Source organism: Dendrobates tinctorius, unplaced genomic scaffold (genome assembly GCF_039654945.1).
Source record: "Dendrobates tinctorius isolate UK_male_01 unplaced genomic scaffold, ASM3965494v1 ptg000151l, whole genome shotgun sequence".
Classification (NCBI taxonomy): Eukaryota; Metazoa; Chordata; class Amphibia; order Anura; family Dendrobatidae; genus Dendrobates; species Dendrobates tinctorius.
The window spans coordinates 28,054,073-28,067,645 of record NW_027361818.1 but is presented as its reverse complement, the minus strand read 5'-3'; the positions used below and the strand labels follow the sequence as shown (position 1 = coordinate 28,067,645).

The following is a 13,573-nucleotide window of genomic DNA, read 5'->3' as shown; positions in this document are numbered from 1 at the left end:
CAACCAAACCATATCACCCACCTTAAACTGGGGACTAATGGTCCTACGCCGTTTGGAAAACCGCTGGGCCTTTTCCTGGGAGAGAGACAACTTATCCACTATTTGGTCCCAGATCTGGTGCATTTTCTCCACCACAGTTTCAACACCTGGGCAGGCAGAAGGCTCCACCTGCCCTGAAGAAAATCGAGGGTGAAACCCAAAGTTACAAAAAAAAGGTGACATCAAAGTGGCAGAACTAGCTCTATTATTTAAAGCAAATTCGGCCAAGGGCAAAAATGAAACCCAATCATCCTGATCAGCAGAAATAAAACATCTCAAATATGACTCCAAAGTCTGGTTTGTTTTCTACGTCTGCCCATTGGTCTGAGGGTGAAACGCAGAGGAGAAGGACAACTGAATTCCCAGCTTGGAACAGAAAGTCCTCCAATATCTAGACACAAACTGAACTCCTCTGTCAGATACAATGTTCTCAGGAATCCCGTGCAAGCGAACCACCTGTTGCAAAAACAAGGGCACCAACTCTGAGGAAGATGGCAACTTAGGGAGTGGTACAAGATGGACCATCTTAGAGAATCTATCACAAATCACCCAAATAATAGTCATTCTCTGAGAGACAGGCATATCAGAGATAAAATCCATTGAAATATGGGTCCATGGCCTCCTGGGCACCGGCAAAGGCATCAACAAGCCAATAGAGCGAGAACAAGGTTTAGACCGGGAGCAAGTCCCACAGGACTGCACAAAATTCCTGACATCATGAGACAAGGCGGGCCACCAAAAAGACCGACTCACGAGATCTCTAGTACCAAAAATACCTGGATGACCAGCAAATGCAGAGCAATGAACTTCAGACATCACTCTCTTCCTCCACTGGTCAGGAACATACAACTTTCCACTGGGACAACGCTCAGGATTGTCCTCCTGAAACTCTTCCAGAGCACGTCTCAAATCGGGCGAGATGGCAGAAAGAACTACCCCCTCGCCTAAGATGGTAGCAGGCTTAGTCACAACAGGAGAATCAGCAAGGAAACTCCTAGAGAGGGCGTCTGCCTTGACATTCTTAGTGCCCGGAAGAAAAGAGACCACAAAATCAAAACGTGTGAAAAACAAGGCCCACCTAGCCTGTCTAGGATTCAAGCACTTGGCCGACTCCAGGTAAATCAAATTCTTGTGGTCAGTAAGGACCACGACTTGGTGTTTGGCTCCCTCCAACCAATGTCTCCACTCCTCAAATGCCCATTTCATGGCCAACAGTTCCCGATTCCCCACATCATAGTTACGTTCGGATGGGGAGAACTTTCGGGAAAAGAAAGCACAAGGATTCATTTTAGATGTCACAGGATCTTTTTGGGACAACACCGCTCCTGCACCAATCTCAGAAGCGTCCACCTCCACCTGAAACTGGAGTGAGACATCAGGTTGCCGCAAAACCGGAGCAGAAGTGAATCTTCGCTTCAGCTCCTGAAAGGAAGAAACAGCCTCCGGAGACCAATTTAGCACATCAGCACCCTTCCTAGTCAAATCAGTCAATGGCTTGGCAATACCAGAAAAATTAGCTATAAATTTCCGATAAAAATTAGCAAAACCCAAAAACTTCTGGAGGGCCTTCAAAGAAGTGGGCTGAACCCAATCATAAATGGCCTGTACCTTGGCCGGGTCCATTTCAATAGTTGATGGAGACAAAATAAATCCTAAAAATGAAATCCTCTGTACCCCAAAAAGGCATTTCGATCCCTTGACATACAGGGAATTCTCCCTCAAAATCCGGAACACAGTCCGAACATGTTCCACATGAGAGTCCCAGTTCTTGGAGAAGATCAAAATATCATCCAGATAGATAATCAAAAATTTAACCACAAAGTCTTGGAATATATCATTCATGAAGCACTGGAAGACAGAAGGGGCATTAGTGAGCCCAAAAGGCATCACCAGGTACTGAAAATGTCCCTCCGGAGTATTAAACGCCATCTTCCATTCATCCCAATGCTTAATGCGAATAAGATTATACTCCCCCCTGAGGTCAAGCTTGGTAAACCAGCACCTAAGGGTGAAGAGGATGGTCTAATATGACCCTTCTCCAATGACTCCTTAATATAGGATCGCATAGCCTCGTGCTCGGGTACAGATAAATTGAAAAGCCGACCCTTGGGGAATTTACACCCCGGGTTCAGCTCAATTGCACAGTCATAACTCCTATGAGGAGGCAAAGACGCAGACTCATTCTCACTAAATACATCATAAAAGTCAGCCAAATAGTCAGGAACATCATGCGACTGGGGAGAGGTGGAGAAAACAGGAGCATCACTAAGGGCACACCGACAACCCCAACTCACCACAGACAAAGATTTCCAATCCAGAACTGGATTATGGATTTGCAACCAGGGAAACCCCAGAACAATGGTATCATGCAAATTATGCAACACCAAAAATCTGCAATTTTCTTGATGGTCTGGGGCGACCCGCATTACCACCTGGGTCCAACTCTGAGGTTTATTCTTCACCAAAGGAGTAGCATCAATACCCGTCAAAGGAATAGGCATCCGCAGAGGTGTCATAGGAAATCCACAACGTTTCGCAAAATCCAAGTCCATCAGGTTCAGAGCTGCTCCCGAATCCACAAAAGCCTTGGCGGAAAATGTGGACAGGGAGCAGATCAGAGTAATTGCCAGAAGAAACTTAGATTGAACACCACCCACAGAAAACGTGTGTGCACAACGTTTCTCTCGTTTAGGGCAGACAGAAATAATATGCGAGGCATCTCCACAAAAAAAACACAGCTTATTATGCCTTCTGAACTCCTGACGTTGCTCCCTGGACAAAACTCTATCACATTGCATAGGTTCAGACTCTTGCTCAACAGGTGGCAACACCTCTCGTGCAGTCCTGCGTTCACGTAAACGCCGATCAACCTGAATGGCTAATGACATAGAATCGTCAAGACCAGAGGGAACAGGAAATCCCACCATAGTATCGTTTACAGTTTCTGACGAACCCTTCCGAAAGAGGGCTGCCAAGGCACCATCATTCCAGGTAGTAAGGACCGCCCACTTTTGGAATTTTTGACAGTACAACTCTGCAGAATCCTGACCCTGGCTTAATGCCAACAGGGTCTTTTCAGCCTGATCAATAGCATTAGGTTCATCATACAACAACCCCAAGGCTTGAAAAAATGCGTTCACATTATTCAGAATAGGATCATCAGGTTTCAAAGAAAACGTCCAATCCTGGGGATCGCCACGCAGCAAAGAGATGACAATTTTAACCTGCTGCGTGGAGTTCCCCGACGAGTTAGGCTTCAAGGCAAAAAATAATTTACAATTATTCTTGAAATTCAAGAATTTAGACCGATCCCCCAAAAATACATCAGGAGTAGGAATCTTTGGTTCAGCAGCATGTGAATGAGCAATATAGGCGGAAATTCCCCGCACTTCAGCAGCGAGCTGCTCCACACGATCAGACAATTGCTTCATCTCCATTGAGAGAAAAATTCCCCCTACGGCCTCAGAGATATAGAGGAAAAAATATGCGCAAAAAAAAATTCTGACACCCTTTTTTTTTTTTTTTTTTTTTTACAATTCTCTCCTGCTATTGAGTACCCTAGGATCTGCGGTATGGCTGGTGATTCTGTTATGATGAGTCACCGAAGGAGGAAAAAACTAAATACTAGCTAAGTCCAGAAAAACCAGAGAGGTTGGCAGCTATCGGATTGCAGACCCCTGAACCTATCCCCAACAACTAGCAGTAGCCGTGGGGGGTTCCTACGGTGCCCTAGACCCCTCGATCACAGCCGGAGAACTAAATAGCCTAAAGACAGAAAGGGGAAAAACTAAACTGCCCCAGAGCAGACCCCAAAGCAATAGGCAGCCCCCAACATATAATGACGGTGAAGCAAGATGAAAACACTAACACAGATAGAAAGATAGGTTGAGCAAATGATGGGGCCCAAGCTAACTTAAATAGGACAGGATAGGAAAGCTGCTGTCTGCCATCTGCAAAAACCCTATCCCAAATGTGCCAACCGACTGATAGGAAAAACAGGCCCTGAAGTCGCTAGGCTTCAAAAGACTAAATCAGCACTCAGGTATATTCTGAAGAGAGAGCAAAAGATCAACAGATCAGAGACAAAAATGGAATCCAGCTCACCCCCGGCCGGGGATGGCAGATCTCCCAAAAAAACAAGGCAAAACAAAAACAAAACTGAAGTGTACAAAGCAGAGCAGAAAAACTTAGCTTTGAGACGCAGGAATCAGACTGGTCTCCAAGAATCCAGCAGGATCACCAGCAAGGCAGAAGGGCGTCGGGTGCCTTATATCCAGTCCTCAATTCCAGCCACCCAGTCATCATCTAGCTGCCCAGTTGTTTGGTAATCAGCCTCACTACCTTCCTTCACCTGAGGAGGGAGTTCATCAGACCTCAACGGTGAAGGGAAAAATGAACTCACAACAGCCCTGTATTGCTCAACATCTTTATCAACGATTTCGATGAAGGAATTGAGGGTAAACTGATTAAATTTGCTGATGACACAAAGCTAGGAGGGATAGCTAATACTAGAGAAGAGAGAGAGAGAGAGGATTCAAAAAGATATAAATAAACTGGAGAAGTGAGCAGCAACTAACAGAATGGTTTTTAACAGGGATTATCTCTGGCGATGTCAGCACCTCGGGTTGTAGCCACTTCTTCATCACGTGGATCAGGTCAAATATCTGTGACCGCGGTGGTTTATCTGGCTGATAAGTCCATTGATGCACTCTCTGTGCACAGACAGCGGTCGTCACTCCCAGCCGGGCCAAGATCTCGGCTTTCAGTTTGTCAAAGTCCTGCGCAGCTTCAGGCTCTAAGTCATAATAAGCCTTTTGGGCCTCACCGGAAAGAAACGGGGCAATCAGGCCAGCCCATCGTGCCTTCGGCCATTTTTCTCGCACCGCCGTCCGTTCAAACGTGGTCAGGTATGCCTCGACGTCATCTTCGGTCGTCATCTTCTGCCAGTACCGACTCACGTGAATCTCTCTCGACTCGGCTTCCAGGTTAACCTCAGGTAAGCTTGCCATGCGCTGCGCCACCTGCTGGAGAAGCGAACGATTGGTAACTGTCATGTCCACCAACTCCTTCAGCTGGGCCATCATCACCCGATAAGCTTCTTGCTGGACGGTGGTGGACTGTACCAGCGCTTTCACCACATCCTACATGCTCATGCTTCCAACATGATGCCCGCATTCTCCACCACAATGTGATAAAACACTCTGGGATCGCCTTTGCTGGGGTCAAAGGTCACGTGCGTTCAGCATGAAAAACAGGAGCAGAGCTGGGGTTCGGGTATAACTGGCACTGGGTCAGGTTTATTAACGGTGAAAGCAATGCATAAAGGAAATAAAATATAAAACAAATCCTTGCCTGTCCGGCACTAACTAAACAAGGTACAACCTAACTACCAACTGGCGGGCTTCTCCCGTCCAGCCAAACCACAGTTGCAGTGGGCACTGCTTCCACTCACGTGTGTCTCTCACACAGACAGGCTCTCTGTGTTCCCAGGCTGAGACACTCACACAACCATCTGGCATCCTTTTATATCCGCCTCCCATTATTCATTAGTAACCAGGTGCGATACTGACCAGACTAAGCCACATAGGAAAGGTATCTGGGCGAGATATACCTGTCCTCATCCACTATTCCCACATGATTCTCACAGCATGTATGTATGTTGTATATATGTCGTATGTATGTAGTATGTAGTATGCATGTAAGCATGTTGTATGAATGTAGTATATATGAAGTATGTATTTAGTATGTATGCATGTTGTATGAATGTGGTATATATGTAGTATGTACTAAGTATGTATGTATGTTGTATGAATGTAGTATATATGTAGTATGTATTTAGTATGTATGTATGTTGTATGAATGTAGTATATATGTAGTATATATGTAGTATGTATGTATGTATGTATGTATGTATGTTGTATGAATGTAGTATATATGAAGTATGTATGTATGTATGTTGTATGAATGTAGTATATATGTAGTATGTATGTAGTAAATGACTGTTTCAGTGGGATGTGCTCCAGACTCGCTGCCTTGATATGTTTCCCCAGAGTGCGCATAAAACGTTCCACAATTCCATTGGCTTGCGGCCAGCAAGGTGTGATTTTCCTGTGATTGAATCCAAAGTATTCAGAAAATTGTGTAAACACATGTCCATTGAATGGAGGTCCATTGTCTGTTTTGACCACTCTTGGAATACCATATGCCGAGAAAATGTCATCCAGCTCTGGTATGACATTATTAGCAGATGTTGAAGAGATAAATGAAATGACAGGGTATCGAGAATATTCATCAATTGTTACGAGAATGTATTGGCCATTTGGCAATGGTCCATATATATCGACTGTCACTTCCTCCCAGACAGCAGTGGGTAACGGAGACATTTGTAATGGCTCTAAGTTTGATGATGGAGTGATTAATTGACAAGTAGAACAGCGTCTAATCTTTTCTTCCACCAAGTGATCCATATTTGGGAACCACACTTTTTCTCTGAGTAACTTCTTTGTGCCAACAATTCCTAAATGACCTTCATGTGCTATCTGTATGACTAAGTTACGCAAAGTCTTAGGTACAACTAGTTTGGTACCTCGAAGAATGAGGTGTTCTTCAGTGACTGATAATTCCTCACGTACGTTTGAGAATAGCTTTATCTCTTTCAGATCAATCTCAGAATCAGGAAATTTTTCCTTTTGAATTTCATGCCACCTTCGATTTTGGATGATTTGTATTAGGGCACAGAGTGTCTTGTCTTTTGTTGTTTCATTTATAAATTGATCAAGAGAAAGTGCTTTTGGCACGGCATGATCTGTAACAAAACGTAGGTATTCTTCAATGGAGGAATGCACAGGTATATCATCATTAGTAGGATGTCTTGAAAGATAATCAGCCGGATTGCTGTATTTTCCAGGTTTGTGAACAATTTTATAGTTGTAGTCCTGTAGACGTAGGCCCCATCGTTCAATTCGTGCAGGCATTTTAGCTCTGGGATTTCCAAAAATTGTAAGAAGTGCTTGATGATCTGTGACAATGGTGAAGGGAGCTCCATAGAGAAATAAGTGAAAGTGTTCACATCCCCAGACAACTGCCAAGCTTTCTTTTTCAGGTTGGGAATATTTTCTTTCAGTGTTTGTTAAGCTCTTACTTGCATAAGAAATGATGTGAGGATTTTGATTGTTATCCTTGTACTGCGCTAGAATAGCACCCAGTCCCACGGGACTGGCGTCCACAATCAGTTCAGTTCGAAGAGCTGGATCAAAATAAGCCATAGTGGTCGTCGAGCAGAGTTCATTTTTAATTGTTTCAAAAGAGGCCTGACAGTCTTGAGACCATTGAAAAATACAACTTTGTTTTGTAAGTTCCCGTAGTGGATTGCTGATTGTTGAAAAATTCGGAATATATCTAGCACAGTAACTTGCCATTCCAAGGAAAGAACGCACTTCACTGGCATCCTGTGGAATTGAGGCTGTTCTGATAGCTTCCACTTTCTTGGGGTCTGGTTGTACTCCTTTTGCCGAGAAGATGTGACCATAGAATTCTAATGAACCCTTGTCCAACTCGCACTTCTCTTTGTTTAAAGTGAGTCCAGCAGAAAGCAGACATTCGAAGATAGCATATAGAGCATGATTATGCTCAGCTTGAGTTTTACCAAAAACCAATATGTCATCACTGTAATTAAAGGCATTTGGGATGTGTTGAATGACACTCTTTATTGCATCCTGAAAAATTTCTGCTGCTGAGCAGACTCCAAAAGTCAATCTTTTGTATCTTCTGAGGCCCACATGGGTGGAAAATGTGGTCAAGTATCGGGACTCTGGACTCAGTTCTAATTGATGATATCCCTTATTGAGGTCGAGCTTTGAGAAGACGGTGGCTCCATTTAATAAATGAATAATGTCATCAATCGTAGGTGAGATATGTCTTTCCCTCTGGATAGCGGTGTTGGGCAGGCGCATGTCAACACACAGTCTCACTTGATCAGGAGTCTTTGGTTTTGGAACTACCACAAGTGGAGAGACCCACGGAGTGGGACCAGTAACAGTTTCAATAACGTCCTCATCCATGAGCAATTGGAGTTCCTTTTCTACCTTCTGTCTCAGGTGAAATGGAATACGCCTGTGAGGCTGGGCTACTGGACGAACATTGTCATCCACATGAAGGTGTACTTGAGAGTCCTTTAGTTTTCCCAAACCACTAAATAGGGAGGGAAAGCTGTTCACCATAGTTTGTACATCCATATCCGCAGGGTCAGTTATGGTATGAATAATCTGGATGAGCCCTAGCTCCAAGGCAGTGTGATAGCTGAGAAGACAGCCTCCCGATCCTTGTAATGTGTGGAAAGTGGTTTTCTGCCTGTTTTCTTTATATCTAATTTCAGCATCAAATTGTCCCATTATAGCTAGAGGTGTTTTAGATCCATAAGGAAATATTTTAGTCTGCACTTGTTGTAAGACTGGCCTTGTTTTCAATTGTTCATATGTAGTGCCATCTATGATATCCACTGAAGCTCCTGTATCTATTGTAAAGGTAATGTCAGTGTTGCAGATTGAGAGTGTAACACAGGGAGACTGTACTGAACCAGTGACAGAGGTAGTGAACACATAGTTCTCAGTCGCAGACATTTCTTCTGTGTCCTGATTTATCACTTTTACATCTGCAGATTTTGTCATAGGCAGCGGAGGCTTGTAGTGCGCTGATTTGCAAACAGCTGCAAAATGATTCCCTTTTCCACATTTACTGCAGGTTTGTCCCATAGCTGGACATTTGTTCTGGTGGTGAGGGAAATCCTGTCCACATCTATAACATTTCTTCTGTTTCTGGGCTTGTTTGTCTGGTACATTTTTCTGTTTGAGATTATGCACATGTAATTTATCCCCATTCTCCATTACGGTAGCCTGATGATCTGCTATTTCTATAGCACGGGCCATTTTGAGCAAATCATGTAGAGAGATATCCTGCTGCAGAGCCTTACGCCTTAGGTTATTAGACGAGCAGGTGACAATTATTTGAGTTAGGATTTCATCATCTACATCTGTAAAGGCACATCCATGTGCTAACTCTTTCAGCCGTGTGACATAAGTGCCTATGGACTCTTCTGGAAGCTGCTTGGCAATCCTGAATTTATATCTTTCATATCTGATGTTCTGTTTGGGGTTGAAGTAGCCAGTGAGAGCTTTAGTGCAGTTGCTGTATGTGTCTGTTTCTGCTGCAGGTAACGTACTGTATATGTCATAGACTCCTGTGCCTGCACAATGCAGGAGCAAAGCTCTCTTTCTTTTCTCCTCCTTTATGTCCATGGCTTCTAGGAAATTCTCAAATCTGTTTAACCATTTTCTCCAGTTATGGGAGAGATTAATGACATCAGTCATATCAAATTGTGGGAATGTGTGCAAGTAGTCAGCCATGATAGAGTCTCTCAGTGGTGCTGGCGTGTGAAGCGGTAAAATAGAGTCCGTACTCACAGCAGTAGGTGATTATATCCCATCCTCGTCGCCAGATGTAATATCCACACGTTATGAAGAATTCAAGGTATTAAGCTTTAGATATGTTTTATTCTTCGTCCTCCAGCACACAGCATAACAGTTGCATTACCATGCTATACAGAAGTGAAACTGAAACTTCCCTTCTCATCCCTCTTGTCTCCACCCCCCAAGTCCCATAAGTCTGGCTTGCTTAAAGAGACAGATCTAATTATTATACATTACACTGTGCATCTTTATTTTCTGGCTGTTCTTGTCCCCAGTGGTCCCTACGGTGCGGGTGAGTCCCTGCTTAGCGGAGGCTGTACGCCGGCGCTGTCAGGACCCTGACAATACTGCTGTATTTAACTACAGTGACAGCCAGGCCACAAAAAGAATACCAACATAAACTGACCAACTTTGAGCACGCACAGATATGAGCTGTCACGGAGATACCACACCAAAAAATATGTGGCCTGTATTCCAGTTACACCTGGGGCTAGCTATATATGGCTAATATATCCTACAGGTAGCAGTAGCACCAGAAAACAGGAAGGGAATGGACCCTCTTGATGTATGCAATGCTGTATATACACACATACAGTGCCTGCAGGCCTTGCACTGATGTGTATAGCGCGACGTACACTACCCTGCCTACCTAACAATGGAACCTATATACTCTGGAATTAGTCCATAGAAGGACTGTTGCTTTAACTGGATGTGAGTAGTTTAGGATGGTAGACCCCATACTAACTAATAAATCCCCAATTATGACCCTATATCGTCAGCAGCTCTCCCTACATTATCTCAATCCGGAGCTGAATGCACCGAGCAGGGCGGCGTCCGGTCTCTTATACCCCTGATGATGCTGTGTGGCCAGCCAGTCACTGCATGACCACAACAAAGATGGCTGCAGTATTTCATTGCCTGGCAGACAATCCCTGCAGTGTGATTGGGTCTCTAAAGTCTGCCAAAAATGCTGGATGGAGGTCTGAGTTCCCGCCGAGTAATCCTGGAAATGCTCGGTGCTCACCGAGTACCGTGATTCTCAGGTGAGTAACGTGTAGTGGAGAGCACATTCGTTCATCACTAATCATCAGTGTTAAAGTAGTGCACAACCTCTTTAACTGGAACAACGTTATTGTCAAATCTACAACAGTGTTATTAAAGAAATTGTTACTTAAGAATTGTGTTATGGAGACATTTGAAAACAGTGCATGAGCTCATGTATAATAAAGGTCTTGTGAAGTGATACATTGTAATACCCACCCTGCTGTATGTAGGTGATAGTGTGCATAGCTGTCAGAAACTATATATTGCATCCAAGTATCAGCCGTGTGACATGTGTGCAGTAACCTGGTGTGCTGCCGGTAGTTAGTGTGGTGCGCCGCAGCTAGTAGGATAAGTTAACGCTCCTCACTGTCCCTGCACTGCCCATACATGGTAGCATTTGAGCTAGTGGTTAAACCACTATCCATAGTTATTCAGAACAAGGTAGAATTTCCTGTATTAATGCTACAAAATATGGTCAGTATAAAGAAACAAGGAGAAAAAAGAGCATTTGTTGCCAAAAAATATTTTTTAAATTTTATTCATTACCAAATGTTGTACAAAAATTACATAATATATATGTCATATAAGTTACATGGGTTTATTTTTAATGTGACTAAATCCATGTGTCAAATAATTGACCACAAGATGCGTATACATGAGGCGGTATGGTGTTTATTGACTATGTGGTAATCATGGCATTTGATATGGTTATTCACTGAATTTCACCTTATTGTCGGGCACATGTTTTGGAAAGACATGAGATTTGCAAAGGGCGATATTATTGTTAGTGCATGTGTCATAATTTTATCCTGTCCTGTAACTTGTGGTCAATTATTTGACCCATGGATTTAGTCACATTAAAAATAAACCCATGTAACTTATATGACATATAAATTATGTCATTTTTGTACAAAATTTGGTAATGAATAAAATTTGAAAAATATTTTTGGCAACAAATTCTCTTTTTTCTCCTTGTTTGTTTATGCTATATCAGAGTCGCCAATTTAATGGGTATGTGATTGCTGTTTATTTGCTGGTATATTTATATGCATTAAAATATGGTCAGTGTAGGAATAGTAGTGAGAAGCGTAGAGTTACTCTACTAGCTGCAGCACACCACAATAACTAGTAGCACCTCACCAGGTTACTGCTAGATAGGGCAGAAAAATCAATATATCATCTCACTAACAGAGCAGGCAACATTTTGCTCTTGAGCTTTTTAAATTCCCGCTTAATATCTCTATTACTCAGACTGTAAATCATAGGATTGAGAAGCGGGGTTATAACCGCGTAGAAGATGGAGAAGGTTTTCTTTATATTTTGGGTATTTGGAAATAAATAGATAATAAGAAGTGACCCGTATAATAAGGACACCACAACCAGGTGAGAGCTGCAGGTGGAGAAGGTCTTCTGCCGTCCGGTCACAGAGGGGATCTTCAGTATGGTGATGATGATATAGACATAAGAAGTTATAATGACAGTAAAGGGGCAAAGTACAGATGGTATCATCAATATCATGTCTTCTGTTTTCATGAAGAAGGTGTCTGAGCAGGAAAGTTCAAGTATTGGATCTAAATCACAGAAGAAATGGTCAATGACGTTTGGTCCACAGAACCACAAACAACTTATGGTTATGGAATAAGTCAATACACCAGCAAACATCATCACCCAACACAAGAGAACGGCTTTTACACAAAATGTGGGAGTCATCATTGAGGTGTAATGTAGAGGGTGACAGATGGCCTGATACCGGTCATAGGACATCACAGCCAGGAGAAGACATTCCAATATTTCTGAGGCTAAAAAGAAATAAAATTGTATCAAACACCCAATAAAGGACACAGAACTTCCTTCATACAGCACAATGGGGAGCATGTTGGGCACGATGGTGGTGGAGAGAAGAATATCGGTGAAGGAGAGTTGTGTGAGGAAGAAGTACATGGGAGAGTGGAGCGATCGGCTGGAGGACACCACCAGAATGATCAGGAGGTTTCCACCTACAGTCACACAGTAGATGATCAACAGGAGAAGAAAGAAAGGAATCCTAAAATATTGCAAATTCTGGAATCCTAAGAGCAAAATGTCAGACACTGTGTTGGAATTGCTGAACTGCATATTGTGGAAGATGATTGGTTCTAATAAAGCTAAAAACTAAAAGAGAAATTCATGAAATGTTTATAAAGATAAAGCAACTTGTATCTGAAAAGTTTTATCTGGACGAAAATATTTTAATTTTATTGTAAAGAAATTATCATACAATGAAATGTAACAAGTAACAAAAATGTGAATGTATGTAAATATAATACTTTCCTACAACAGTCATTCAAAATCATAAAGCAATCACTCATCACAATGAATGTCGTATCATGTTATGATGTAAAATTTGTGAAATTCTTTATCATTGTGATTCTGAAGAAAATAAAGATTTCTTTTCAAGAAGAGATTCATTAAAGTTTTTGAAATTAAATGCTGTTTAACAAAAAATCTCCTCGTATTACACAGGAAATGTATATGGCTACATGCTCCGTAGTAGAGAGAGCGATGAAGGGATGAAGATCTTTATTCTTCTTTGTGTAGAGCAGCACAAACCTTTCTTCTTGTCTGAGAATCCACCAGACATCGGATTATTATTGTTCTTCCCTTTTATAGAGGAAATCTTATAAGAATACCGAGACAAAGCCGGGGAGACCGGACTAATGGCCTCTGGTGGGAACAGGCACAGCTTATTGTTTAACATTGCTTATAACGATTTATAAAACTAAATAGAATTAGGAAATGTTTCCAGATATTTCTTAAGACTTTACATAGAATAAATCCTTTAGTCTTTTATATTGTAATTCTAGGGTGTTATTAGTTATCATTAGTAAAGTTAATTGACACCATAATAACTAATTCATAAACTTTTCTGTATAAAACTTCTTACTCATTTAGAAAAAAAACCCTTCCCAATCTTTCGGAGCATGTTATGGCAAAAAAACAAACTTTAGTTCTATCTTGAAAATTGAAAAATTAGAATTATAGTCACA

At 42.2% G+C, this 13,573-nt stretch overlaps 1 protein-coding gene across 1 annotated transcript; it reads right to left on the bottom strand.

Moving 5' to 3' along the window:
• Positions 1-11,723: 11,723 nt before the first annotated feature.
• Positions 11,724-12,662, bottom strand: LOC141050144 (olfactory receptor 11L1-like). The gene has a single exon (XM_073546977.1). The coding sequence runs from the start codon at positions 12,660-12,662 to the stop codon at positions 11,724-11,726; it is 939 nt and encodes a 312-aa protein (XP_073403078.1).
• Between the last annotated feature and the right edge of the window lie 911 nt (positions 12,663-13,573).

Excerpts from the sequence above, each read along its gene's own strand:
- LOC141050144 (XM_073546977.1), bottom strand. The coding sequence starts at position 12,662 with ATGCAGTTCAGCAATTCCAACACAGTGTCTGACATTTTGCTCTTAGGA.